The sequence below is a fragment of the Elephas maximus genome, chromosome 3 (assembly GCF_024166365.1).
Source record: "Elephas maximus indicus isolate mEleMax1 chromosome 3, mEleMax1 primary haplotype, whole genome shotgun sequence".
NCBI lineage: Eukaryota > Metazoa > Chordata > Mammalia > Proboscidea > Elephantidae > Elephas > Elephas maximus.
In genome coordinates, this window is record NC_064821.1 from 171,739,729 (window position 1) to 171,763,279 (window position 23,551).

Consider the following 23,551-nt stretch of genomic DNA (forward strand, 5'->3'; position numbering starts at 1 on the left):
CATCCAGCACTGCATCCGTTCGTTGAAACATCTCAATTGGTATTCCATAAATTCCTGAAGCCTTGTTTTTGCTGATGCCATCAGTGCAGATTGGGCTTGGGCTTCTTCCTTCAGTACCATCAGTTCTGATCATATGCTACTTCCTGAAATGCTACCACTTGGAAATTGATTGAGCATGCAATCAGGATGCACTGATAATTGCTGGTGATTGGAACGCGAAAGTTGGAAAAAAGAAAAAAGATTGGTACTTGGAAAATGTGACCTTGGAGATAGAAATGATGCCAGAGATCACACAATAGGATTTTGCAAGACCAACGACTTCTTCATCACAAAAACCTTTTTTCACCAGCATAAATAGCGACTGTACATGTGGATCTCACCAGATGAAATACACAGGAATCAAGCCAACTACATCTGTGGAAGGAGACAATGGAAAAGCTCGATATCAGTCGGAACAAGACCAGAGGCCAACTGTGGAATGGACCATCAATTGCTCATATGCAAGTTGACGTTGAAACTGAAGAAAATCAGAACAAGTCAACGAGGGCCAAAGTACAGCCTTGAGTATATCCCACCTGAATTTAGAGACCATCTCAAGAATAGATTTGATGCATCGAACACTAATAACTGAAGACCAGACGAGTTGTTGAATGACATCAGGTACATCATACATGAAGAAAGCAAGAGGTCATTAAAAAGACATGAAAGAAAAAAAGACCAAAATAGATGTCAGAGGAGACTCTGAAACTTGCTCTTGATTGTAGAGTAGCTGAAGTAAAAGGAAGAAATGATGAAGTAAAAGAGCTGAACAGAAGATTTCAAAGGGCAGCACAAGAAAACAAAGCAAAGTATTATAAGGACATGTGCAAAGACCTGGAGATAGAAAGCCAAAAGGGAAGAACATGGTCAGTATTTCACAAGCAGAAAGAACTGAAGAAAAAATTCAAGCCTCGAGTTGCAATATGGAAGAATATTGGGTGTACGACTCTAGCCTATTTATCAAGTGACTCTAAAAGCTTGCAAGATCAAGAGAAGGCACTGCAACAAATTCAGATGGCGGTGCAAGCTGCTCTGCCACTTGCGCCATATGATCCAGCTGATCTAATGGTGCTTGAGGTGCCAGTGGCAGATAGGGATGCTGTTTGGAGTTTTTGGAAGGCCCCTATTGGCAAATGACAGCACAGACCCTTAGGATTTTGGAGCAAAACCCTGACATTCTCTGCAGCTATCTACTCTCCTTTTGAGAAGCAGTTTTTGGCTTATTACTGGGCCTTAGCAGAGACTGAACACTTAACCACGGGCCACCAGGTCACCATGCAGCCTGAGTTGCCTATCATGAGTTGGGTGTTGTCTGACCCACAGAGGCATAAAGTCAGACATGCACAGTCACATTCCATCATTAAATGGAAGTGGTATACACTAGATCAGGCACAAGCAGGACCACAGGGCACAAGTAAGTTGCATGCTTAAGTAGCCCAATGCCCATGGTCTCCAATCATATGATATTACCTGTCCTTTCCCGGTGCGCCTAGGGCCTCGTGGGGAGTTCCTTATGATCATCTGACTGAGGAAGAGAAGACTTGTGCCTGGTTTACAGATGGTTTCACGTGGTTTCCAGGCACCACTCAAAAGTTAACAGCAGCAGAAATACAGCCCCCTTCTGGGACCTCCCTGAAGGATAGTGGTAAAGGGAAATCCTTCCCATGGGCAGAACTTCAAGCAGTGAACCTGGGTGTTCACTTTGCTTGGAAGGAAATATGGCTTATGTGTGATTATATACTGATTCATGGACTGTGGCCAATTGTTTGGCTGGATGGTCAGGAACTTGCAAGGAAAAAGATTGGAAAATGGAGACATGGAGGTATGGGGAAGAGACATATGGATAGACCTCTCTGAATGGGCCAAAGAAGTGACAGTACTTGTGTCTCATGTGAATGCTCACCAAAAGGTGACCTCGGCAGAGGAGGGTTTGAACAACCAAGAGCATAGGATGATGGAAACCAGTAATCCTCTTTCCCCAGCCACTTCTGTCATTGCCCAATGGGCTCATGAGCATGGTGGCCATGGTGGCAGGGATGGAGTTTATGCGTGGACTCAGCAACATGGATTTCCATTCACCAAGGCTGACTTGGCTACAGCCACTGCCGAATGCCCAGTCTGCCAGCAGCAGAGACTAATACTGAGTCCCCAGTATGGCACCAGTCCTTGAGGAGATCAGGCAGCAACCTGGTGGCAGATTGATTACATTGGACCACTTCCATCATGAAAAGAGCAGCATTTCGTTCTTATTTGGATACTTATTCTGGATACAAATTTGCCTTTCCTGCACACAATGCCTCTGCCAAAACTACCATCCATGGACTCACAGAATGCCTTATCCACCATCATGGTATACCACAAAGCATTGCCTCGGATCAAGGGACTCACTTCACAGCAAATGAAGTCCAGCAATGGACCCATTCTCATGGAATTCACTGGTTTTACCATGTTCTCTATCATCCGGAGGCAGCTGGCTTAATAGAACAATGGAATGGCCTCTTAAAGAAACAATTACAGCAACAGCTAGGTGGCGATACTTCGCAGGTTTGAGGCAATGTTCTCTAGGAGACTATATATGCACAAAACCAGAGTCCAATATATGGTGTTGTTTCTGCCATGGCCAGGATTCACAGTTCCAGGAATCAAGGGGTGGAAATGGGGGTGGCACCACACACTATTACCCCTAGTGACACAGTCACAGAAGTTTTGCTTCCTGTCCCTGCAACTCTATGCTCTGCAGGTCTAGAGGTCTTAGTTCCAGAGGGAGGAATGCTGTCACCTAGAAACACAACATGGATTCCATTTAACTTGAAGTTAAGAATGCCAGCGGTCTCTTTGGGCTCTTCATGCCTCTGGATCAACAGGCAAAGAAGAGGGTTACTATGCTGGCTGGTGTGATTGGTCCTGAGTACCAAGGGGAAATCAGGAAATCAGATTGGTGTTGCATAATGGAGGTAAAGAAGAGTGTGTCTAGAATACAGGCGATCCCATAGGGAGTCTCTTAGTACTACCATGCCCTGTGATTAAAGTCAATGGAAAACTACAACCACCCAATTCAGACATGACTACTAATGGCCCAGGCCCTTCAAGAATGAACATTTGGGTCACCCCAGCAGGCAAAGAACCATGACCATCCGAGGTGCTTGCTGAAGGCAAAGGGAATACAGAATGGATGGTGGAAGAAGGTAGTTTTAAATACCAGTTACGACCACTTGACGAATTGCAGAAACGAGGACTGTAATTGTTATGAGCATTTCTTCTTGTATGTGTGCATCAAATATTTTGTTTTCTTATAAAATATAAGATGCAAATTGAGGTAGTACCTTTTTGGTTGTACACATACTAGTTGTATCATATTAGGTGCTAGTATGACTTTGTTAAGTGTTTTTATTTAGAGATTGTGTATGATTTAAGAAGATGTGTATAGGTGCCAAGTTGACAAGGGGTGCACTGTGCTGGTTAAGGCTGTGTGTCAACTTGGCTGGGGCATGAATCTCAGTGGTTTGGCAGTTATGTAATGATGTAGTTAGTTATGTAATGATATAGTTTGGCAGTTATGTAATGATGTATTCACCCTCCATGGTGTGATCAGATGTGATTAGCCAATCAGTTGTAAGGGGAGTTTCCTCAGTGCCATGGCCTGCATCCAATATATACGTGGACGTTCTGGCAAAGCTCACTTGCTTGTGCTGGATCCTGTATCCAGCTTGTCATCATCTCACTTTCGGTTCTTGGAATTTCAGTCAGTGGCCTGCCGTCTGACCTGCCGATCTTGGTTTTGTCAGCCTCCGCAGCCTGTGAGCCAGCAACTTGCTGTCTTACCTGCTGGTCTTGGATTTGTCAGCCTCTGCAGTCCATGAGCCAGCAGCCTGCAGTTTGACTGCCATTCTTGAGTTTGTCAGCCTCTGCAGCTACGTGAGTCAGGAGAAGCCTCCAGCATGACGCCTGACCCATAGGCTTGGGACGTGCCAGGCTCTACAGCTGTGTGAGCCATTTCCTTGACATAAATCTCTCTCTTTCTCTCTTCACTGGTTTTGCTTCTCAAGAGAACCCAGCCTAAGACAAAGTTAATAGACATTGGGGTGTTTCTGTTTTAGGGCTATTATGAACAACACTGCTCTGAACATTTCTGTACAATTCTTTGTGTGGATGCATGTTTTCAGTCTCGTGGGCACATAACTAGGAGTGGAATTGCTGGGCCATATGGTAACTCTAAGTTTAACTTTTTGAGGTACTGCCAGACACTTTTCCAAAGTGACTGAACAACTTTACATTCCCACCAACAGCATTAAGTGTTCCAGTTGGTTCATTTTTTATGTAAAGACACAGAATTGCATAACAAACTGTATTTCACTTTCTGCCTCAACTTCTAGGAAAGTCACAACCAAATTCTGTCATCTGAGAAGAATGTAGACCTTACAATGTATATTCTGTGTGGACATTGCCTCTGACTCAATGCTATTTTCTCTTCCTTTTATTTTACTTTTCCCCAAATTACTGCACTTTTTAAAATCTGTAAATGCCTCTTGGCAAAGGAAAGGAGGCCACAGGGGGAGGGAAAGAGAGACACAGGCACCTGAGAAGTTCAAATATTATAAAAGACAGCAATAACATATACCATCAGATACAGAGTTTTTAAATTTATGCACAAAGAATTTAAAATGAGCACGACAGATGTTGTCAGTCCCTTCAGCAAAAGACCACAAGAAACACACTTGTAACAAGTTGGGTTTATTAGTCATTGCAGCGAGGGAGAACACACACCAAGCAGAAGCATGAGGTGCCTCGGGAAGTGGGTGCTAGAAAGAACTTCTTGGAGGATTTGGGCTTTGGTTGGGTAATTTGGGGAAGGAAGCAGTACACAATACTTACACTCAACCTCCTTAAAGCTCTGCACCAATTCAATCCACATCAGGGAAGTTCTGAGATTTCCAGACCTTCAGTGGTGACGGGATTTGAGTATTTATGTCAGTACCTGGGGAAGGATTTTATCTTGAAGTGTTCTATGAGTGGGTCAGTGTCCTTCCCTCCCTCTCTCCTACCCTTTCTTCCTTTCTGTTGCCCTAGGTTTTCCATCTCTGAGATGAGTCAGTACATTTATTTTAACTCATGTTCATTGATGGTCTCCTGTGGAGCCAGCAAAAATGGCCCAGCCTTGGAGCCCCACCTTGGGCCTACAAAGATGGCCAAGCCTTGGAGCCCTGCCTCGGGAGGTTATTGTGTTTGGGGATCTACAACCATAGAAGTTGTGTGGGGCGTGTGGTGCCAGCTGTGTGCTCGGGGAACACAGCCTGGACCCCACCTCACAACCAGTCATCTGTCACACTTGGTCACCTGGATGAGAGCAACCAAATCTACTAGATTATAGATTTCAGAATTTGAGGCTTTCGCCCAACAGTTTTTAACAAAAGTCCTTTTTCCTTTCCCCCTTCACATCAAGAAATCTGTTCTCTCAGCACTTGCGTCATCTCCGGGCACTCAGTCTGGTGGAGGGAAGGCATGGAGGACAGCTGTGGGCTGCAGCCTGTGGCCTCCCTGGGGCCTGGCACCTTGGGTACAGGCAGGCCCAGAGGTCTTTGAATCATTTATACATGATCTGGGTGCAATCTATCCTTATATGATAGCTCATAAAACACGTCTGAGTGTTTTTTGGCCTAGTCCATTTCTCAGTGGATGGACATGAGGTAGGTTGGGTCACAGTGAAATTTGTCTCAGGCACCAGGCCTAGAAGCTTAGACTGTCTCTTGCAAGTAGAATAATTAGGGCCTGGACCTACCCAGCATTACTAATTTAGCTCCCCTGTTAAACTGCACCTACATTTGCTAAGTCATTCCATGAGATCCAGGCCTCTCTTGTAGGCTGCACTGGCTTGTTCTTAGCCCCTTTGTCCTGCTCAGGCTCCATTCTGTGTGCAAACCCTGGGGAGGTGTGCTGGGAACCAGGAGCCTCCCTCTGGAAACGGAGAATATTTGTCCCACTGGCAGTGAGATGTCCTCCTGTCGGGGAGGGGAGAGGGTGCAGCAGAAGGAGCCCAGGACTGGGGAGGGACAGCCAGGCTGAATTCCAGCCCTGTCCCAGGACCTGCTGGGTGAACAGGAGGAAGGTGTGTAACCTCTGTGCACCTCGGTTTCCCTTCTGATAAACGGTGATAGAGGAACCTATCTTGCAGGGGAGTTGGGAGAATTTTCTAATCCTATATTAAAATGCCTGGTGGATATAAAGCACCTAGCACAGTGTAGGGTCTCCAGAGAGGGGAGCTCTTATTAAGATGAGGAGTGAAAGGAGACTGGAAGATTTAACTTACTGGGCCAGGTCCACAGGAAGACAGTCTTATGCCCCAATACTCACCCCAGATTGAAGGACCGTTGCAGGGTCCCATGAGCTGGACGTGCATGTAGTAGAGCGTGTTAGAGCCCCCAGTGAGGCAGCAGACCCTGATCTCTGGCCTTCTTTTCCTACCCTGGGAGCCTGAAGAGAATCTCTGCCTACGTGAAATCCAGCTACTTCCTCCCAAGTCCTAAAGATGCCTGTTGCCAGGGAGTCAATTCCAGCCGTATAGGACAGAATAGAACTGCCCCATAGGGTTTCCAAAGAGTGCCTGGTGGATTTGAACTGCCGACCTTTTTCTTAACCACTATGCCACAGCAGGGTTTCCATAGGAAAGGCCTGTAAATCCAGGATATGGGAGGAGGAGCCAGCCCTGTGCTGTGCTGCCCCAGGAAATAGAGAACATGTGGCCTCCCTCTTCCTTCCCCCCAGCAGCAGCCATCCCTTCTTTTCACTCCATTCGCTTCTCCAAGAACTTATCTGCCCCCTTTTCTCCACCCCAATCCCACCCCATCCAGGCCCTTTAAAGCCTCAGCTCCCACTTCCCTTCAGCCAAGTCCTCCCTCCTGACCTCTCATGTCCCACAATGAAGCCAACCAGACCACCTTTTCCTTAGTGGCACCACTGCCTAGAGGAGCTGCCTGGACCCCTGGCCTGTAGGGCTCAGCCCTGAGCTCCTTTTCTGTCCTAAGACACCAGAATGGCTGGTGTGAGGGCCCTGCTCCAGCATGGTCCCTGCCCCAGCCCTGTCTGATCCCCAGGTAAGGCTGAGTTACACCTGCTGTGTCTTGTCCTCCTGGCTACCTGGGCTCAAGACTGACGGTGGTAGTGGTGGTGGTGGTTAGGGGAGAGGGTGTCTTCCCTTTGTCCTCTGGTATCCAAGACAAGGGGAGAGTGGACGGTGATGTGTGTGTGTATGGGGAGAGTTATAAGGTTTCTTGCTCATTTCTGTCCCTTCTCCATGTCCCTCTGTCCCCCACCGTGGGGATCTGTACCAAAGGGAGACCGCTTCTGTGCCTGGTGCCCTCATTAGTTCAGCTTTCATCGAGTCCATGAGGACCTGTGTGTGTTGTTGTGAGGGCGCCAGGACAATGGGGAAGGGACTGAGCTGTCCACAGCTTGTGGGGCCCTGGGGGACTTCCTCCTGTCACCCTGTCCTGGCAGCTTTCACTGATCCAGATGCCCCTCCTCTCTGTTCCCAAAATAAATCTCAGCAGCACATATCCCACGGTATTGTAAGTGTTATTTTTCCTGGCAACTAGAACATAAATTCATGGAGGACAGAATCCATCTCGTACTGACTTTTTATATCTGAAGTCTATCACAGTGCCTGGCACACAGTGAATATTCATTAAAAGTTAGAAGCTTGAAAGAGTTTTCTCTAGGTAAGGGCCTGGAGAATGCTACAGTCATGATTGAGATATAACGTCTAGAGACAGTTATCTCTGCCATTGGTGATATACAGTAAAGTTCACAAGATTGTAAATCAACATGTCTGGGGGAAGGAGCCACTAGCTCTTTCTAGCTTAAGTGGTAATAGGTTCTAGCTGCCCGTTGGAAAGCTGGACCTGAGACGGGCAGGCCCTGTTTGCTGGACCTAAGCATAGCAGATCTGGGTGGTCAGGAGGTGGTGTGGGCATTTCCATGAAGTCATCCACAAGCAGCAGGACTCATTGGAGAAACGTGGCTGAATAGATTCCCCATAACATGGCCCGATTGTGGAGTGGGGCCTTGTTGAGGTACAGCCTTCAGACTTGGCCCATAGTAGAAAGAAGATTTGGAGAAGAGTCTTACTGGGGCTTGTCCAGATGGTCACTGCCTGCAATGCACCTCCTGCAGTTATTAAATAAAAAGGGAGCCAGAGGAGTAATGTTGAAAGTAGTGAAGAAGTCAATGATTGATTAAAAAACATAAAACTGGTAAAAGTTCAGCAAAGCTAGATGTTTATGAACCTCATAAGATACCAATTAGTTAAACTAAAAGCTTATTTACACTTTAAAATTTATGATCTTAAAGACAGAAGGCATAAAAATACAAGTGAATAAAGTAATAGAAGTTGGGGCTGAAACTATGATAACAGATTAAGTAGTTAGAATAAACATATTCATTCAGATTAACAGGTAAATAGCAAATGATTTCTCAAAAGGACCAGATATTACTATCTACTTCAGGCTCTGCAGGCCACATGGTCTCTGCCAACCACTCAACCCTGTCCTAGCGTGAAAGTAGCCATTAATAATCGAAAAATTAATGGCTGGTCTGTGAACCAATAAAACTTCATTTTAATAAACAAGTAGATGTAGTTGGCCAACTCCCAACCTAGAAGCTCAAATTTAAAAGGCATAACTATATTAAATATAAAATATTGGATTTGAAATTTTGAAGGTGATTAATTACTAAAGGAAAAAGAACAAAATAACAACGTTTAAAAATGATGGAAGATCTCCTAAACAAAGCAGTTGCAAAGGAAAACATTTTCTAAACATTGTGGTCAAATTATACTGCATAAAGTGAAAATATACATTTCAAAATCTGGGGTAGAAGTAGCAAGCACATCTATGTACTTCAAACAGAGGCAACCAATAAAGATGGGTATATTATGGCCAGGATCTAGCAGAGGTCCCAGGACCTGAGGCCTCTTGGGGCTCCTCCAGTCCTCATACCCCATCAGTGAATCTCTCCTTCTGGATGTGGAGACTGGGACTCACTCTCTGGGAGCATGGTTGCCTGCATGGTGTCTCCTGCATTGATCTGTTGTCATTCATCGTTAATTACAAATTTCTTGTGAAGTATTCCCCGTTAACAATGTATTAGTTAAAGAAAGACTAAGATGGAAGATTCCAAGACCACAGCTTATAGAAAGAAGTTGATTCTTCTTTCATATAACAGATCCACAGGGAAAAGTCCAGGTTGGTGGGGCAGCTCTGCTCCACGAAGTTATTCAGGGACTCAGGCTTGTTCCATCTGTGGCTCTGCCATTCCCTAGGATGCTTTCTCATCTTGGTTGAGTTTCTACCATGAGTTTGGGGAGGAAAAGAGAGAAAAAAAACCTACAAAGCACGTTTCTATCACACAAGTAAGGCAGACCCGCTCTCCCTGTGATTGTTGTCACACCCCTAGTTAATCAGATCTGGCTTTTATCGATGGACTCCACTTTGTGGTGTGGCCCCTTTAGCCCCCCTCCCTCAAATGCCCAATGGCCACCTACATTTCCTCCACTTTTCCTCTTAACTTCCCATTTGAACAATTTTGGAAGGGAGCAGATACGGTTTAGGTCACAGTTCAAAAAGATTATCTGTGAATACAACTATACACACTTCACCATAGAAGATAAAATACTGATCAATCTACTAAATCTAATTTTTCTTCAAGCCTCTAAAGCAACATGAACCTTGTCTTGTTTGTTCTAGTCCCATCTCTCCACACCCTTGAAAATGGCCCCTTCTATTAACCTCAGGTTGGTTCTCTGTCTCCACATCTGGTCACACAGCAGCATCTAGTCACTTAAAATCCAGATATACCCACATCCATTAAACTCTTCCGGATTTAAGTAATTTCCCTGTATATCTGCTTTCTTTTCTTAACATTAGTTTCTGTTATACAAATAGTGCATGAATACATGTTGTTGAGTGCTGTTGAGTCGATTCTGACGCATAGTGACCCCATGTGACAGAGTAAAACTGCTCCACGGGGTTTTCTAGACTGTAATCTTTATGGGGGCATATTGCCAGGTCTCTTTCTCCTATGGAGCCACTGGGTGGGTTTAAACCGCCAACTTTTCGGTTAGCAGCCAAGTGCTTAACTGTTGGGCCCTGTCTTAGTTATCTAGTGTTGCTATAATAGAAATACCACAAGTGGATGACTTTAACAAAGAGAAATTTATTCTCTCACAGTTTTAAGAGGCTAGAAGACCAAATTCAGGGCGTCAGTTCCAGGAGAAGGCTTTCTCTCTCTGTCAGCTCTGGAGGAAGGACCTTGTCATCAATCTTCCCCTGGACTAGGAGCTTCTCAGCACAAGGACCCCAGGTCCAAAAGATATACTTTTCTCCTGGCACTATTTTCTTGGTGGTTTGAGGTTCCACTGTCTCTTTGCTTGCTTCTCTTTTTTATATCCCAAAAGAGATTGACTTAAAACACAACCTAACCTTGTAGATTGAGTCCTGCCTCATTAACAACATAGAGATAGGATTCACAACACATAGGATAATCACATCAGATGGCAAAATGGTGGACAATCACATGATACTGGGAATCATGGTCTGGCCAAGTTGACACACATTTTGGGGGGACACGATTCAATCCATAATGACCACAAAGCATTTTTCGTAAAATTCCATTTATAATTATTTGACATTATGCATTAACCATCCTGAGAGCACCCAATATTACCTTTATGCAGGAAGAATCCTAATATTTACCACTTCAGAATTTTTCTACTTTTTTAAATCAGGGCTTGTCTCTGACAGTTAACAATGAAACAAAAAAAGCCCATTGCTGTTGAATCAGACTCATGGCAACCCAATAGGATGGAGCAGAACTGCCTCATAGAGTTTCCAAGGAGAGGCTGGTAAATTCAAACTGCCAACCTTTTGATTAGCAGCCGGGCTTTTAACCACTACGCTACCAGGGCTCCAAGGTAACGTTGTTGTTGTGTGTGTACAGTCGATTCTGACTCACAGGCCCTTTGAAGTCCTCTAAGGCCTCTCCTTTCTGTGTGATTACAGGAGCAATTATGTAGGTTAATGCAGCTTCTTTAACATCCAAGCCGTATTCGGACTCATACTCCGCCAAAGCATTACTGCGGGATTCTGGGTCTTTGCACATTGAATGATGTTCTACTTTATCACAGCTGTTTCCTGAAGTAACAGCAAAGCAGCTAAAAAAAGAAAAAAAAAAATTGATGTTTTTATTTTATTGTCCCAATTTCTAGAATTTCTTGTGAGATTAGAAGCATGTTTTTTTCCAAAGAGGAGCCCTGGTGGCAAAGTGGTTAAAGCACTCAGATGCTAACAGAAAGGTCAGCGGTTTCAACCCACCAGTCGCTCTGTGGAACAGCTTCTGTAAAGACTAAAACCAACCAAAACTAAACCTGTTGCCATGGAGTCGATTCCAACTCCTAGCGACCACGTAGGACAGAGTAGAACTGCCCCATAGGGTTTCCAAGGAGTGGCTGGTGGATTCGAATTGCTGACCTCTTGGAAACCCTATGGGGAACTTCTACTCTATCCTAAGGGTCACTAAGAGTCGGAATTGATTCAACAGCAAGGGGTTTGGTTTTTGGTTGTTTCCAAAACATTACAAATACCTGGACTACACAATGAAGTGAATGGAAATCAGGAAAAGTAACACTTAGGGAAAGAAGGGTGATGTACTCTTCACTCTGCTGCTGCTCCCAACCCAGTCCGTCAGTGAGAATAGGAAACAGAACTCTTGATTTTGGGTTTAACAGTGTTGTAACTCTAGTGTTGGCCCCTCCCCCTTTTCAAACCCTTGTGTTCCATCCTGCCACCCCCACCTGAAGGCAGTCAGAGGAAGCCACCCTGAGAAGGAGCTGCTAATGGTCCATCACTGACTGGCCTCTGCCCCAATTAGCAATGAAGATGATGACAGCTCTTCTATTACTTCTCATTTCCCTTTCCCTCCTATTTCCTCCTTTCTATCTTTCCCTGTCTCTTTAGTTCTTCTTCACTGTCTCCCAGGAAAGTTGAATCCTGAGAACTTGGAACAGCTACCTGGACAACTGAAACAATTCTCCTTATTCCTGGGAAATTGTCCTGATTTGCAGGGGAGAAGGTAGGAAGAAGGGAAAGGAGAGGACATCTCTCTATCTCTGCAACTGTTTATGAACTCTCCAGACCTCATCATCTTGTTGTCCTTCTTCTAGCTCACCTTTGTGGACTCTTACCTATGATGTCTTAGATCAGAACTGCATGTTTGAGCCCAAGTGCCTGGATGAGTTCCCAAATCTGAACGCTTTCATGTGAGGCTCCCTGCACCTTTCTCTTACAGAAAAACTCACAAGCTCCCCTGGGCCCTGAGGAACCCCAGGGTGGTAGATTGTTGCCCAACACCAGCTTTTGCCTAAAGAGACCAAGAGTGGGTCACCTCTAAGCCTCTAAGTCTTGGTAAAGGCCTGACTCCTTTCACCCCAAAGGCTCTGTCTACCAGAAATGGGGGTAGGTGGAGGCAGGCAGCATGTGAATGTTGTAGTTTTGGTCTGATTCTTTTGAACTAGGTTCGGGTCTTTATCACGTTTGGTATGCTTTCCCTTCAGGCTTTGGAGAAAATACCTGTGTACATGCAGTCTGACTGCTTCTTCAAGATTCCCATCAACAAGACGGTCCAGTGGGGCAACAAGAAGATATGCTGAGCTGGAGGCAGAGTCACACTGCTTGTCTTGTTCCATCCTGTCCCTAAGGAGGCCTTGTCCTCTGTCTTCTCTGCTCTTTTACAATAAATAGTACTTAGATCATTGCTGTCTAGCTGGATTTCTCTTAGCAGTAGAGGCCAAAGGAGAGTAAGGATATGTGGAGGGTTATGAAGATGTGAATGCAATCTTTCCACCATTCATACCCCCTGCTCCCCAGGTATGTTCATGGCTACAGCGATTCATGCCCAAGCCTGAAGGGTGGGTACTTGAAATAAAGACGAGATTGAACAGTTGCAGAGAGAAGGTATGTCAAATGGGACTGGAGGCCCTGTAGAAAATACAAGAAGATATCAAGTAAAACTCTGTATACTGAAGGTACTGATGAACTGGAGTTGAGAAACTGACCCATGTATATATGAAAATTTAGTATGACAAAGGTGGTATTTCCAAAGAGTGGGCTAGCCAAAAGTAGAGCTAGGATAATTCTTAACAATTAAAAATAACAGAGCCCTACCTCACACCATCCATGAAAACTAATTCATCTGGAATTTAAACACAGTATTAAATACCAAGCTATAGAAATATTAATGAAACTATGATTGTGATCATAAGGTAGGGACAGTTCCTCTAATAAGATAGCAAAAGAAAAATCCACAAAGAGTTACCAATTGAACAGTATCAAAATTGAAAAGTTTTCTATGATAAGGAACAAATATGCAAAATTGAGACAGGTGACGAAGAGACAAAGGAACCAAAGATTACCTAAAGAACTCTTATCAGTCATTAAAACTCAGAACAAAAATGAACAAAATCTATGAACAAGTTAGAGAACTCAAAATAGGTGTGACCAAAAAAAAAAGGAAAAAAATGTTTAACTATAATCCAAGGAACTGCAGATTACACCAGTGTGATTCCATAGTTCATCAGATGACAAATATTAATCAATTGATAAAGTGTTGGCAAAGCTTGAGAAAGTGCTAAGCATTTCCTACTGGTGAGCTTGTAAACTGGTATAGCTCCAATGGAGGACAATTTGTCAATATCATTTAAAATTTAAACATCCTATGACATGACAATTCCAACCTATAAAATCTCAACCATACACCAAAGGAGGCATATACTGAGGTGTTCATAGTTGAGTTTTTAAAATTAAGTGGCAGATTAGTACATACGGTATGATATCGTTCACGTTTTGATTAGAGCAATTGAAACATCAGTCTACTTTCCACAGATACACGTGTACGTAAATGAATAGAAGAAGGTCTGAAGGACACACAAACTGACGACAAGGTCTCCTACAGGCAAATGGGAAAAAGGTCAGGCTTCAGGGTAGAAGTAAAAGGGGACTTTACAGATAAGGCCAGGTTTTTTTCTTTTTATTAAGGTGAATGTATTCATGTTTTCTTTTTTATTGAGGCAAGGAGCTGTGGTGGCCCAACAGTTAAGCACTTGGCTGCTAACCAAAAGGTTGATGGTTCGAACCCACCCACTGGCTCTGCAGGAGAAAGACCTGGCAATCTACTCCCATAAAGACAAAAAAAAAAAAAAACCCCATTGCCGTTGAGTGGATTTTGATTCAAAACGACCCTAGAAAACCCTATGGGACAGTTTTAATCTATCACATGGGGTGTCTGTAAGTCACAATCAACTCAACAGCACCCAACATGTATTCATGCACTATCTGCGTTAAAAAAAAAATTGCTATCGAGTCGATTCCAACTCATTTGTGTAACAGAAACTAATATTAAGAAAAGAAAGCAAACTTAGGGGCAAACAACTTAATCCACAAGAAGAGGTTAAACGGATGTGAGTATATTTGAATTTTAAATGAAAAGGTGCTGCTGTGTGACCAGAGGTGGAGACAAAGCCAACTTGAGGTTAATAGAAGGGGCCGTTTTCAAGGGTTCAGAGGGCTGGGACTAGAACAAACCAGATAAATAGACTGTTGTTTTAGATTTAGAAAATTAGATTTGTTAGATAGGTCTGTATTTTATCTTCTACGGTGAAATGTTTCCACTTGTATTCACAGATACTCTTTTTGAACTGTGGCCTAGACCCTATCTGCTTCCTTCTAAAATTGTTTCCAATGGGAAGAAAACTAGAAGAATGGCTGACACGCAGGTGGCCATTAGACATTTTGGACAGGACCATACTTTAGTGGGGGCCTGATGAGAACTTATCATCAATGATGAGTGACAAGAGATCAGTGTAGGAGACACCATGAGGCAACCTTGCTCTCAGAAAGTGAGTCCCCTTCTCCCTATCCAGAAGGAGAGACTCACTGATGGGGTGTGAGCACTGGAGGAGCTCCAAGGAGCCCCAGGTCTCGGGACCTCTGCTAGACACTGGCCACAATACACTCATCTTTTTTGGTTGCCTCTGTGTGAAGCACATAGGTGTGCTACTTCTACCCCAGACTGTGAAATGTATGTTTTCATCTTTTACATTATAATTTTGACCACAATGTTTAGAAAATGTTTTCATTTGAAACTGTCTTTGTTTCTTAGATCTTCCACCTTTTTTAAGCATTGAGTTATTTTGTTCTTTTTCCTTTGATAATTAATCACCTTCTTAATTTCAAATCTAATATTCTAGCTTTTATATAGTTATGCCCTTTCAACTGGAGCTTCTAGGTCAGGAGTCCACCAACTACAGTCACTAGTTTATGTAAATAAAGTTCTGTTGGAACGCAACCCAGCCATTCCTTTAAGGACTGTCTATGGCAGCTTTTACCCTAGACTGGATTGAGTGATTGGCAGAGCCAGTGTGGCCTATACAGCCTAAAACCTTTACTATTTGACCTCTTAGTGAAAACATTTGCTGTATACTACTCTAGATATATACGTTAATCTAACTAAATATTTTTATTCTAGCTACTTTTATTGTAGTTTCAGCCCTAACTTCTATTACTTCATTCACTTGTATTTCTATCCTATCTGTCTTTAAGTTTATAAATTTTAAAGTTTAATAAACTTTTAGTTTAACTAATGTGTATCTTACCAGGTTCATAAATCTTCCACCATTACTGAACTTTTATCTTACTAGTTTTATGTTTTTAATCAATCATTGACTTCTTCACTACATTTAACATTACTTCTCTTGCTCCCTTTTTAATAACCTCAGGAAGTACACTGCAGGCACTGACCACCTGGACAAAGCCCAACAAGACTCTTCTCCAAAATCATCTCTATGCTATGGGCCATGTCTGAAGGCTGCCCTTAACCAGGCTCCACTCCACAATCTGGCCATGTTATAAGGAACCTGCTCAGCCACATGGTTCCCCAATGAGTCCTGTTCCACTGTGGACGACCTGATAGAAACGGCCACACCACCTTCTGACCACCCAGAAAAGCTACACTTTGACCCCACAAACAGGGCCTGCCATCTCAGGTCAAGCTTTCCAACCAGCAGCTAGACAGAGCCTATAACCATTTAAGCTAGAAAGAGCTAGTGACTCCTTCCCCCAGACATGTTGATTTAAAATCTTGTGAACTTTACTGTATTTCTTGATGCCACAGATGGCTGTCTTCAGACCTTTATATCCCAGTCATGACTGGAGAGTTCTCCAGGCCCTTACCTGGAGATAATTCTTTCAAATTTCCAACTTTCATTGAATATTTACTTTGTGCCAGGCACTGTCACAGATGAGATATAAAAAGTCAAATAAAACATGGATTCTCTCTTCCATGAATTTATGTTCTAGTTGAGCAGAAAAACAGGAAAAACAACAGTTACCCTACAGTGGGATACGTGCTGTTGAGATTTATTTTGAGAACAGAAACGAGGGGCATCTGGATCGGTAAAAGCCTCCAGGAGACGGTGACAGGAGGTAGTCCCCCAGGGCCCCACAGCCTATGGACAGCTCGGTCCCTTCTCCATTGCCCCAGCACCCTCACAACCACACACACAGCTCCTCATAGACTCAATGAAAGCTGAATTAATGAGGGTGTCAGGCTCAGAAGGGGCCTCTCTTTGGAAGACATCCCCATAGTGAGGGACAGAGGGACATGGAGAAGGGACAGAAATGAGCAAGAACCTTTATAACCCTCCCCAAATGCACACATCGCCATCCACCCAGCCCCTATCTTGGATGCCAGAGGACAAAGGGAAGACACCCCCTCCTCCAAACACCACCATCACCACTAGCAGAGCTAGTCCTGAATCCAGGTAGCCAGGAAGACAAGACATAGTAGGTGTGGCTCAGCTATTACCTAGGGATCAGACAGAGCTTGGGCAGGGACCACGGGAGCAGGGTCCACACACCAGCCATACTGGTCTCTCAGGGCAGAACAGGGAGCTCAGGGCTGAGCCCTACAGGCTGAGGTCCAGGCACCTCCTCTGAGCAAAGGCTATACTGAGGGAAAGACAGTGTGGTTGGCTTCACTGCAGGGCCAAGAGAGGCCAGGACGGGGATTGGCCGAAGGGAAGTAGGAAACTGAGATCTTTAGAGGGCCTAGATGGAATGAGGTTGGGGTGGAGAAATAAGTCCTTGGGGGAGGAGAATGGAATGAAAGGAGGAAAAGGGAGGAGAGGGATGGTGCTGGCGGGGTGAGGACAGGCAGGTGTTCTCCCAGCCTGGGGCAGCAGGAACAGGGCTGACTCCTCCTCACATCTTCTGGGTTTACAGACCCTACTTATTGCCCCACAGGGCTGCTTTTGTATAGATAGGACTTGGGAGGAAGTGGCTAGACTTCATGTAGGCAGAGATCCTCTTCAGGCCCTGAGGGTGAGAAAAAGAAGGCCCAAGATCAGGGTCTGCTGCCCCACTGGTGGCTCTAACACACTCTACTACATGCACAGCCACCTCATGAAAACCAAAAAAAAAAAAAAAAACCTGTTTCTGTGGAGCTGATTCTGATTCACAGCAATCCTATAAGATTAGAGATCAGAATAGAGCTACCCCATAGGATTTCCAAGGAGAGTCTGGTGGATTCCAACTGCCGACCTTTTGGTTCGCAGCTGAACTCTTAACCACTACACCACCAGGGTTTCCTCCAACTCATGGGACCCTGTAAAAGTCCTTCCATCTGGGGTGAGTACTGGGACGTAAGCCTATCTTCCTATGGCCGTGGCCCAGTAAGTTAAATCTTCCAATTTCCTTTCATCCCTTATCTGAATAAGAGTTCCCATCTCTGGAGAGCCTACACTGTGCTAGGTGCTTTATATCCACCGGAGATTACAATATAGGATTAGAAAATCCTCCGAACTACCCTTCCTCCTGCTCACCCAGCAGGTTGTAGGACAGGGCTGGAATTCAGCCTGGCTAGTTCTCTCCCCACTCTTGGGCTCCTTCTGCTGCACCACTTCCCCTACCCCACAGGAGGACATCTCATTTCCAGTGGAACAAAATTCTCCTTTTGCAGAGGGAGGCTTATGAATCCCAGCACGCCTCCCCAGGGTTTGCTCACAGAATGGGGCCTGAGCAGGAAAAAGGGGCTCAGAACATGCCTGTGCAGCCTGCAAGGGAGGTCAAGCTTGCACAGAATGACTCAGCAAATCTGGGGGCAGGTAGACAGGGGGAGCTGGGCTACCAATGCCATTCAGGGTCAAGCTGTAATTATTCCACTTGCAGGAGAGACTCCAGGCTTCTCAGCTTGGTAACAGTCTCACTGTACTCCAACCTACCTCACCTCTAGCTAAGGAAAAAAAAAAAATAAGGAGACCAGGCCAAATGACACTCAGGTGTGTGTTCGGGGCTATCATAACAGGGTAGACAATTCTCAGAGGATTCAAAGACATCTGGAACTTCCTAAACCCAATGGGACCAAGCTCTGGCAAATCGCAGGCCACTGTCCACAGCCGACATTCACAGGCATTCCCAAGGTGCTCAGCTTGGACCAGGACCAGAAGCTGATGAGAACTAGCCAAGAAAGCAGATCTTTGATGGGAAGGGGTAAAGAAAAAAGAACTCTACGCTGAAAACCATGTTGGACAACTGCCTCAAATTATCAAATCTGTAATCAAGTATATTGGGTTGCTCTCAAACCAGCTGATCACATGTGATGGATATCTGGCTGTGAGGTGGGGTCCAGGCTGTGTTCCTCTAGGACCCAGTAGGCACCACACACCCACACACCTCCTGTAGCCTTGGTTATCCAACCACACTGAGCTCAGAGGGTGGGCTCCAGGGCAGGGCCAACTTTGCAGGCCCCACTGTGCCTGACCCAGTGCCTCATCCACAGGAGATCATCAGTGAACATGAGTTAAAATAAATGTACTGACTTATCTCAGAGATGAAAAACCTTAGACAATGGGGAAGAAGAACGGGTAGAAGAATGGACGGAAGGACACTCTCCCATCATAGAATAAGATAAAGTCCTTCACAGGGGCACCCAAATAAATACTCAAACCCCAGCACCTCTACAGACCTGGGAGCTTCAGAACATGCCCACAGGTGGACTAGACTGGTACAAAGCGTTCTGGAGGTCAAGTGTAAATATTGTCTGTGTCTATGGAATTTACCACCAATCCTTCCTTGTCTCAGTCCTACTACTACCAGCTACATACACACTCCTCAAGTTCTGCCTCATCCATACTTTGTTAGGCTGTGAAGCTTGGGCAGAAAAAGGGCTCGAGCTTTCCCTTTCAGCACAGGAGAAAGACAGCCACTGACTACTGCTCATAGAAGTTGACAGGAGGCTTGGCACAACCTGTACTGGTTCTGTGATCTTGAACAAATTCCTTATCCCCTTCAGCTAAGTTTTCTCATCGATAACATAGTGGTGATAATTCTATCTACCTGGTAGTAATGTTGTGAAAATTAAATCTGGCACTATATATGTAAAATGCTTAGCACAGGTCCTGGCATAAAGCAAGTGCTCCATAATTGCTAGTTATTGTTAATTTTAGCCCCCCAACTAGGAAAGTGTCATGGAGATGGGAGAAATATCAAAGAGGTTCCAGCATCACCTCAAAGCGGGCAATGAAGTCCTTCAGGTTTGGGAACGCGTCCAGGCACTTAGGCTCAAAGATACGGTTCAGGTCAAGGATGTCATAAGCAAGGAAATCCACAAAGGTGATCTGTGAAAACCAAGGATGAGTGAATGGGAAGCTCCATCATCTGGGAGGAAAGACAACCTGTGTCCCCATCTCCTTCCCCCTTTACCTTGTCCCCTGCAAACCACGGCCGCTTCCCCAGGAACTCTGAGAAGAGCCTCATCTTGTCAGGGAGCCCCTCCAAGTACTGCGGCTTCAGCTTCTCCTGGGGCAGAAAACAGCTGTTACCACCCTCGAACCCTGCTCCCAGGGCACAGGGGCAGTTCCCCAACTGCTGCCAGCACCTAGCTGTTCACAGGTGAGCCGCCATTCTCCCTGGACTGCCCCTGGGCCAGTGCCCAGGCTTCCATTTAATCAACCAGTATTTATTAGACCCCCTACTAGGTATCACTTCCATTTGTCAGCGGCATGAGAAGGCCCAGAGGAAAACAACTCTGACTTGACTCTATCACCACTGAGCCCCATCAACCCACCTTTCAGTCAGACCCAGGAGTGCTGTGAGCCTCTGGCCAAGTGCAAGACTCATATGTAAAGGAACAAGAAGTATAAGAGCTCAAGGAAAAAAATGGGAAGTTCTAGCTTGCAGGGTGGCACAAGACTTGAGAGGGTATTTGAGTAGTTTCCTGAAAGATAAGGAGAGTTCAAGATGCTGAAAAGGAGGAGGGAGGGGAGAGAGCATTCCCGCAGAAACAGACTCTGTGGTGATGCTGTGTGGCTAATAATCAAGGTACATGAGAATCCTGTCAGTAGCAAGGGAAAGACACTGGGAAAACTAGTTAAACACATTGTTTAGGAACTTAATTTCCACACTGGGGAGTCTAGGCTTTATCCTACAATTAGAGGGGATTGATTCAGAGTTTTCATTTGAGGAGATTTAGGGTTATTTGGGCCGTATGGGGCAATTCTACTCTTTCCTATAGGGTCGCTACGAGTCGGAATCGACTCGACGGCAACGGGTTTTTCAGGGTTATGAAGGTCACTCTGGTAGCAGTACAGGGGACGTCTTCAAGGAATCGTAGCTCTAAGGCGTTCAAAGGGCAAACAGGAGCACTGTAGATGGGAATGCAAGAGTCCAAACTCCCACTTCAAACCCTGCCCTGGCACAGCCCACTGGAAACTCACAAAATCAGGGCTGTAGCACACCCTGGACAGGTCCATGCTGGTGTCCATAACCTGGTTCTCCAGGATGTCCACGCGGATCTTCTCCTCTTCTGTCTCCCCACCTGCAGCCCACACATCGGACACTCACCCTCAGCATCCCATGCAGCCAAGCCCTGGGAATGGCCGCCTGGCCTCCTGTGCCCCCACACCTACCCCCAGCCCCACTCACACAGGTCGTGCTTGCGGGCAATGTAGCGCAGGATAGCGTTACTCTGGGTGATCTTGTGAGCCCCATCAATTAAGTAGGGCAGCTGCAACGGCAACCAGGCAGGTTTGTTGTGCCGCCAGACTCCCCAACACCCCCATCCCCTATGAAAGGGCAGACTGGGACCTGGCACGCTGAGGGCCTGGGCCATGGTAGACACCGAATAAATGTATGTACAGCGCATGCATGATCTGGAACAGGGAACACCACGGAGAGGCAGTGAAGAGAACCAGGAATGAGAGGGGTGGAGCAGAAGGCACCTGGTAGTAAAACTCCAGGCTGGGGGAAGGAGATGGAGGAAGAGACACCTTTTAATTCCCCCCCCACCCCCCCCAACTCCCGTACCTACATTGGGAAAGTCCAGGCCAAGCTTGAATTTCTCATTCAGCCACTGGCTTCTGTCATAGTCCGGAGCTATGGTGGGAACGATGAAATGAAAACAAACCTCCTTGTAGTCCAACATTCCGTCCCCAGCGTCACTGCAAGAACCCCTGAGGCTGGTGGATCTGGCAGCTGACAGAACCACTAAGTCTCACACTCCCAGGACCAAGGCTTACAAAAGGCTTAGGCAAGCCCTCGGGGGAAATTGGATTCCGATTATTGATAAGGGGTGGGAGCAGATCCAGCTGGTGGAGGCCCTGCAGAGGTGGGCAACAGGTGGCCAGGGCATGGGCTGCTTGTTACCAAATCAGCATTAGTTGGCAGAGGGGCCAACACAAGGGTGTCATTACCGTCCCCCATCGTGTACTTCTTCTCCTCATAGTTTGAGTCGGTGTATTCCAGAAGCAGGCGGATTGCATGGGCCAGCTGGGAGAGACAGCAGGGGGAAGGGGTCAGAGATGGCGGGATCCTGCCTGCCTGACTTCATCTCTTCCATGTAAGCAGGCACCACCCTCCCCTCTCCTCACACAGCCGAGAAAACCCCACAGAAGTCGCACCCGTTGTCTCTCATTACTCCCCCGTCCTCTATCTCATTCAGCCCCAAAGTACTCAGCGTGGAGGAGGACAGGCTGCAGAATGGGGCTCAAGTCCAGCAAAGCCCCTGAGAGGAATCTACTAGAATTGGTCCCCGACCTGCTCAGCACTTCCTCGCCACCACGCCCCCGTCCCACCCCAGCAAGCGGACCCTTTGCTTACCCCGCGGATATCCCAGTAACCCAGGGTCACGGCCATGGTGCACGTGTTCGCGGTGGTCTCAGCTGGTCCACGTCAGGGGAGCTGAGGTCGGACTTCACCAAGCTGTCCCGGGCGGAGTTCCGTGACGCTAGGCCCCGCCTCCAACGCGCTGAGTCGGTGTATTTCCGCACCCCCATCTCCCGCCTTAGCCCTTCCCACCGCCTGCCTGCAGACGCCCGGACCCCTCCCTTTCCAGTTCTGGGCGCCGGGCCTAGAGGGCGAAAGGGAGTAAATTCCATTGCTGCTACCAGCTTGGAAGATTCCGGTAGGCCAGGCTTGGACGCACAGAAACCGAAGGCAGCTGGACTCCTCAGTGGCTTCCTCTGCCCGCGTTCAGACCCCAGCTGGGTCCTGGGGGAGACCGTGGTGCACTTGGGGAGACAAGGCAGAAACACAAGAGAAGTAATGCTCCTCGCCTCCCTTTCCTTAGGGCCTTGCTCGGCCTTTGCTCCTCGGTGCCGAGTTCCCTAGGAATCGGTGAGGCTCAGGCCAAAATGGGACTGCACTACAACCAGAGAGATTAAAATCAGCACCTATACAAGGAAAAGGACTCCTGGTCTATCAGAAAAGCTCCTGGGAGGTCTGATGCTCCATGATGGGTTCTCCTTTACAGGAACAAAGTAGCAGTGGACGGGACTGACCACCCACTACCAGGGACAGAGAACAGGAAATGTGGGCTCAGTGTTTTCTTTTCATGGACTGTTAAGGACCCTGCCCTTTGTCAGTCCTCTGGCAAAGGAGTGTAAGGACCAACTGGAAATTCAACAGTTAGCATTTCAGCCCATTGTGTGACTCTAAATCCAGGAATCAGACCCAGCAATAAGACTGCATATAAGGTACAGCCCCAGGAGTCTCCCTCCAGCCAGCTAGATAACCCTCACATTGACCCACCCCCAAACCAGGACCAGTGACATGAGAGTGGCAGTCACAGAGGGCAAGTGAGCAAGATCTTTTCTTCAGCAGGGCCAGAGGCCTGTCCTGTGCGGGGGGGTGGGGGGGGTGCAGGGTGGAGTCAGGAGGACTGCCCACAGAACAGTGTCGCGGTGGCACCACAGTCCCCTCATTACACAGGGTACAGACCCTCAGACATCCAGTCCCATGGATTCTAGCCCTGGGTCTGACTTGTGCCTCATGTGTGGTCTTAGGTAAGACCAATGACCCCCTGAGCCTATTTCCTCACTGGTGATTTGAAAGGCGTGCCTCAGGTGGCCTTTGAGATACTCTGTGACGTGTGACCCAGAGTACAGTCTCCAGAAGAACAATGTCCTCTCTGCCGA

At 46.3% G+C, this 23,551-nt stretch overlaps 1 protein-coding gene across 5 annotated transcripts; it reads right to left on the reverse strand.

Moving 5' to 3' along the window:
* Positions 1-8,398: 8,398 nt before the first annotated feature.
* LOC126073475 (glutathione S-transferase Mu 1) lies at positions 8,399-22,458 on the reverse strand. 5 transcript variants are annotated; one of them, XR_007516771.1, is made up of 10 exons: positions 22,236-22,425; positions 21,830-21,905; positions 21,448-21,512; positions 21,063-21,144; positions 20,855-20,955; positions 19,842-19,937; positions 19,646-19,756; positions 16,948-17,456; positions 16,314-16,435; positions 12,807-13,064 (listed from the first exon to the last, which is right to left on the reverse strand). XR_007516771.1 is itself a non-coding variant. In XM_049880164.1 (8 exons), exons 1-8 carry the CDS (start codon positions 22,269-22,271, stop codon positions 11,210-11,212), a joined length of 600 nt encoding a protein of 199 aa, XP_049736121.1. In that variant the 5' UTR covers positions 22,272-22,458; the 3' UTR covers positions 8,399-11,209. The 5 variants fall into 5 exon arrangements, 3 of the variants coding, with proteins under 3 accessions (XP_049736121.1, XP_049736120.1, XP_049736122.1); XR_007516770.1 differs by having other exon boundaries at positions 12,807-16,435; XM_049880164.1 differs by lacking the exons at positions 12,807-13,064; positions 16,314-16,435; positions 16,948-17,456 and adding an exon at positions 8,399-11,242 and having other exon boundaries at positions 22,236-22,458.
* Between the last annotated feature and the right edge of the window lie 1,093 nt (positions 22,459-23,551).